The sequence below is a fragment of the Gigantopelta aegis genome, chromosome 11 (genome assembly GCF_016097555.1).
Source record: "Gigantopelta aegis isolate Gae_Host chromosome 11, Gae_host_genome, whole genome shotgun sequence".
NCBI classification, from domain to species: domain Eukaryota; kingdom Metazoa; phylum Mollusca; class Gastropoda; order Neomphalida; family Peltospiridae; genus Gigantopelta; species Gigantopelta aegis.
In genome coordinates, this window is record NC_054709.1 from 21,760,492 (window position 1) to 21,766,491 (window position 6,000).

The 6,000-nt window shown below is 34.8% G+C and overlaps 1 protein-coding gene across 2 annotated transcripts in view; it reads right to left on the minus strand.

The window, feature by feature from the left end:
• The window catches only part of LOC121384981 (collagen alpha-1(I) chain-like), a 94,664-nt gene that overhangs the window by 79,522 nt on the left and 9,142 nt on the right, over positions 1-6,000 (minus strand). For both annotated transcript variants that reach the window (XM_041515490.1, XM_041515491.1), the window contains exons 2-3: positions 2,335-2,469; positions 636-658 (exon numbers count right to left, since the gene is read on the minus strand). In XM_041515490.1, the coding sequence (XP_041371424.1) occupies positions 636-658; positions 2,335-2,469 (158 nt within the window). The remainder of the gene's footprint in view (positions 1-635; positions 659-2,334; positions 2,470-6,000) is intronic.

Sequence of the window (6,000 nt, forward strand, 5' to 3'; positions counted from 1 at the left end):
TGCTCCATCCCAGAACAGTGGTCCATCCTTGTTGGCTATTGGACGATTGTCCCACCGTAGAACACAAGCTCTAGTTGAAAGGACTGCAGTTTAGTTAATCTATGTGGGAGTTTTGGACTTTCGTTTTAGTTTACACGAATCAGGCCATATTGACCATCTGCAACAATAGGTAGCGGGGAGGTAAATTGACCAATCAGCGTTGTGTTACACACGAATATAATACATTGTAAACACAGCCAATGTTTGAAACAATACGTTTCAGTGGTTGGTAAGTAAGTAAGATATTTGATATTTGGCAGGATGGCACCTGTGACCTATGTATGCTGTTGTTGTTTTAAATGGGATATTATTTTCCATCACCTATTTCTGTGTACAGAGTATGAATGCAAGCCTGGGGTGTAGTGACTTCCTAACTGCTGTGAAAAGGCAAATTAAGGGGTGCATTCAAAAGTGATAGTTTTTTTTCTCCAGATTTAGGTTGATAATACCTAGTTCAGATACTTTTGAAGGACAAAATATGGATTGTTATTATCACTATGTGTGTCACTCACCCAGGAAAATTATTGTTATCCCAAAGTAACGAAATAGGTTTTAAATATTTAGTAGATGATTAAAATAAATCAAACAGTACACACCTCTTCGGGGGAACGAGCCTCTCCTGAAATAATAATAAAGAAATCAAATTAATTTATTGACAAACATATACAGCAGTTTTAATACGCATATTAACATATTACGCATATTAAACATACCGTGTTTCTCGTGTTAAATATGCAAATATGTCACCTACAGCATATTTATTCATGTTAAACATGTTTATTTATATGTTAAACATGTTTATCTATGCTAAACATGTTCGTATGTAACAAATATGTATCTGTATATTAAACATGATTATTCGTATGTTAAACATGTTTATTTATATGTTAAACATGTTTATCTATGCTAAACATGTTGTTCGTATGTAACAAATATGTATCTGTATATTAAACATGATTATTCGTATGTTAAACATGTTTATGTTACTCCTATCATATGAGGGCGGGACGTAGCCCAGTGGGAAAACGTTCCCTTGATGCGCGGTCGGTCTAGGATCGATCCCCGTCGGTGGGCCTATTGGGTTATTTCTCGCTCTAGCCAGTGCACCTGGACTGGTATATCAAAGGCCGTGGTATGTGCTATCCTGTCTGTGGGATGGTGCATATAAAAGATCCCTTGCTACTAATGGAAAAATGTAGCGGGTTTCATCTCTATTACTGTGTCTAAATGACCATATGTTTGACATCCAATAGCCGATGATTAATAAATCAATGCGCTCTAGTGATGTCGTTAAACAAAACAAACTTCTTTGTGTTATATGTTTATGTATTTATTGGTATGTTTAGCATATTTATTCATGTTAAATATATTTAGTCCTGTGTTCACTTGCAATATGTAAAATATCCCACAGATAGGATAGCACATACCATGGCCTTTGATAAACCAGTCGTGGTGCACTGGCTAGAATAAGAAATAACTCTTGGGCCCACTGCCGGAGATCGATCCTAGACCGACCGCGCATCGGGTGAATGCTTTATCACTAGACTTCGTTCCGATCTCGTTAGCTACAAACAATGAATGGGTGGATTTTTAACCCCCATTTCTGATTTATGACTTCAAATAAAACTTTGTCGGTCCATTTAATAGTTCAGCTGCCAAGACTGTTTAATCATATGTAAAAGCAGGGGTGTTCGACCTCCGAAACCCTCCCCCTGCATATGCGCCTGTCCTTTAAGTATGGTAAATACTGGGTTCGCATCACGGTACCGGCTTCCACCCAAAGCGTGTTTTAATAGCTCATTGGCACACCTCTTACTTCCCTACCACCTTTTATATTTGCGTGTTACCGCATAACACGACTCATAGAGAGTGTGGGTTCTCTATCCTCGCCTCCCCTCTCCCCAATGAGGGTGGCCCCCAATATACAATCCTGGGTACGCCAATGCACCTTGGGAAGATGCAAGTCCTCAATACCAATTTCTCTTTCGTAATCACTAACAAGTAACCATCAACCACTGTCCAGGAGAGATAGCTCAGAGAGCAGACCCATTTGTGCCACGGACAGCGTGCTTGAACGTGAACTGGATAGCAGCACGTCTATGTAATGAGACTGAATGAGATTACCGTATTCTGGTTTGCACGCCAATGCAGTGAGACTGAAATAGATTACCGTATTCTGGTTTGCACGACAATGCAGTCAGACTGAATGAGATTACCGTATTCTGGTGTGCACGCCAATGCAGTGAGACTGAATGAGATTACCGTATACGTCAATGCAGTGAGACTAAAGATTACCGTATTCTGGTTTGCAGTTACTCTTCCACTCGCACTCGACATCTCCCTGGATACACGAGCACTGGAAACACGTGTTGTTGGGGCTCGGAAACCAGGTCTGTCCATCCCTGTACTTTAATCCCATGTGAAAACAATCTGCAAACATAGAAATTATGGAACTTAGCATAATCCACAAATCTGTCAGTCTACTTTTCTGTCTTTCTGTCTGTCTGTCTATCTATATATCTATCTGTCTGTCTGTCTGTCTTTCTCCCTGCTTTTCTGTCTGTCTGTCTGTCTTTCTATCTGCTTTTCTGTCTGTCTGTATGTATGTCTGTCTGTCTATCTATATATCTATCCGTCTGTCTATCTATCTGTCTGTCTTTTTGTCTGTATGTTTGTTCATCTGTCTGTATATCTGCTTGTCTGTCTGTCTGTCTGTCTGTCAGTCTAGCTAATTACCTGTCGATATCTGTCGATGACCTTCCTGATTGTGTATGTCTTACTGTCTGTCTTTTTGTTGATGTCTGCCTGTTGTCGATATCTGTCTGTTTATTAGTTGAATAAATCCACTGAGGTGCTTCGATCCTGCGACACAAGCACCTCAAGCGAGCACTCAACCGACTTAGCTAAATCCTGCCCCCCGTGGGCAAAAGAGCCGGTGTAAAAGGAACGCAGGTCCATGGGAACCGAGGTCCGTAGGAACAGTAGTCCTATCGGACCTCCATAGCTTAGGAACCATAGTCCTACCCGGAATTTCATACCTGATTTATTTTAAGTGGGGTTTTTTTCTAGGACTTTTATTCCTACCGGACTTAAATTCCTTCTACAGCAATGACAGAAATAGTAGCCCGGCAAATTAGTTCTACTCTGCAATTTGCACGAGCTGTCAGAAAGACACGAGAGAAAAAAGTGAGGTTTTGGCAGCCTTCCCTCATAGTGTGATGGATACCTGTACGATTTCTTTTAAGATTATTGTGGGTTCAAATCTCTATGACAAAATTAAAAAAATAATAATTAAAGTTTGAGTATCAACTTAATTTTTTTTTTAATTATGTCATAGACTAGTGGATCAGACACGTAAGTGAATTTTTTTACATCGTTTTTGTTGACATATTGAAGTAGGACGAGTATCTTGCTTTTTTTCAAAAGTATATAATGCAACTACAGATATAAAGTAAGCTATATGTCCATGTGTTAAACACGAAGAAATATATATATTAAAAAATATAGAGCCCAAAATTGTTTTAAAACACACACACATATATATATATATATATATATATGAAAACTGGTAACTAAAAAAAACTTAACATTTGGCGAACAGCAAAAGACAATTTCTGTATAGACCAACATACTTTTTAATAATATGTTTTATAAGTTAGTATTTTGACTGTTAGTCACAATCCGATTAATTAATATTTTCTTAATCTTTGTCCGATCGGACTTCCATTCCTCAGAATCCTAGTCTGTGGGACTTGTATTCCTAGGAATTTAAGTCCGGGCAGACAACTGTTCCTACGGACTTGCATTCTGTTTACACCGACTTGTGGCTAACGACTGAGTTCATGTAGGCAGTAAAACTCTCCATCTGAATGTTGAGGAGCATTAAGAAACAGAACGCAGAACTAAAGGCTGAGTTCATGTAGGCAGTAAAACTATCCATCTAAATGTTGAGCAGCATTAAGAAACAGAACGCAGAACTAAAGGCTGAGTTCATGTAGGCAGTAAAACTATCCATTAAAGGAAAAATTTTAAATTTTTTTTTTTGGTTTTAAAACCAAAACCAAAAAAAATTTAAAATTTAAAAAAAGGTTTTAAAAAAAATTAAATTTTTTTTTTAAAAAATTTCCCAAAAACCCCAAAAAAATTTTAAATTTTTTTTTTTACCTTTTTTTTTTTTTTTTTTTAAAAATTTTTTGGTTTTTTTTTAAAAATTTTTTTTTTTAAAAATTTAAAACCCAAAACCCCTTTTTTTTTTTAAAAAAAAAAATTTTTTTTAAAAATTTCCCCCAAAATTTTTTCCCAAAAATTTTTTTGGGGAAAAAAAGGAAATTCTAAAAATTAAATTTTTTCCCAAAAAAAAATTTTTTTTAAAAAAAACCCCAAATTTTTTTTTAAAAAGGGTTTTTTTTTTTTTTTTTTAAAGGTTTAAAAAACCCCCTTTCCCCCCTTTTTTTAAAATTTTTTTTTTAAAATTTTTCCCAAAAAAACCCCTTTTTAAAAACCCCTTTTAAATTTTAAGGAAATTTAAAACCCCGGGGAAAAAAACCCCCTTTTTAGGGCCCCCCCCTTTTTTAAAATTTCCCCTTTTTAAAGGGGGGCCCCCTTAAAATTTTAAAGGGTTTAAAACCCGGGAAAAAAAGGCCTAAACGGGGGTAACCCTAAAATTTAAAATTGGGGGGAATTTTAAAAAAAAACCGAAAAAACCTAAAAAAAAACCCCTTTGGGTTAAAAAATTAAAACCGAAAATTTTTTGGGGGGGAAAAAAAAAAAACCAAAGGGGAGAAAAAGAAAAAAAAAACCCTTTAAAGGGGAAAAAAAAACGAAAAGGAAAAAAAAAGGGGAAATTAAGGGGAAAAAAATTTTAAAAATTTAAAGAATTTAAAACCAAAAAAAAAAAAAGGGGGGTTTAAAAGGAAAAACCCCCCCTTTTTGGGGGGTTTTAAAGAAAAAAAAAAAAATTTTAAAAGGAAAAAAAACCCCTTTTGGGAATTTTTAAAAAAAAAAAAGGCCCCCTTTTTAAAATTTTTAAAGGGGGTTAAAAAAAGCCCCGGAAAAATTTTTGAGGGGTTTTAAAAAAAAAACCCCCAAAGGGAAAAATTAAAAAAAAAAAACCTTTCCCATTGGGAAATTTTTTTTAAAATTTAAGGAAAAGAAAAAAGGCCCCGGTTTTCCCTTTAGGGAAAAACCCCTTTTTTTTTTAAGGAAAGGGAAAAACAAAAACCCCAAAATTGGGGGTTTTTTTTAAGGGGGAAAAAAAAAACCCCCCCCAAAAAAAAATTTAAAAAAAAAAGGGAAAAAGGGGGGCCAAAAAACCCCAAAGGGGAAAATAAGGGGTTTTAAAAAAAAAAAAACCAAAAAAAAAGTTTTTAAAAACCCAAATTTAAAAAAAAAAAAAGGGAAAAATTAAAAAAAAAAAAAACCCCCAATTTTTTTTAAAAAAAAAACCAAACCCAAAATTTTGGGGGTTAAAAACCCCGAAAAAAGCAAAAACAAAGGCAAAAAAAAATTTAAGGGGGAAAAAAAAAAAGGGGAAAAGTTAAAGGCCCGAAATTTTTGGGGAAAAAAAAACCCTTTTTTGGGGGGTTTTAAAAAAAAAAACCTAAAGGGGGGTTTTTTTTTAAAAACCCATTAAAATTTAAATTTTAAGGGGGAGGTTAAAAAAAAGGGGGAAAAAACCCCTTTTTAATTTTGGGAGAAAAAACCCAAACCCCCCAAAAAATTTTTTGGGGGGGAAAACCCCAAAAAAGGGAAAAGGGCCAAAAAAAAATTTCCTGAAAAAATTTAAAAAAGGGGAAAAAAAAAAAAAAGGGGGGGTTTTTTAAAACCCAAAAAAAAAAAAAAAAAAAAAATTTTTTTAGGAATAAAAAAACCCCTTTTTTGGGGGGGAAACAGAAGAAAAAAACCCAAAATTTGGGGGTTTTTCCCAAAAACCCCATTAAAAAAAAAAAAATTTTTGGGGAA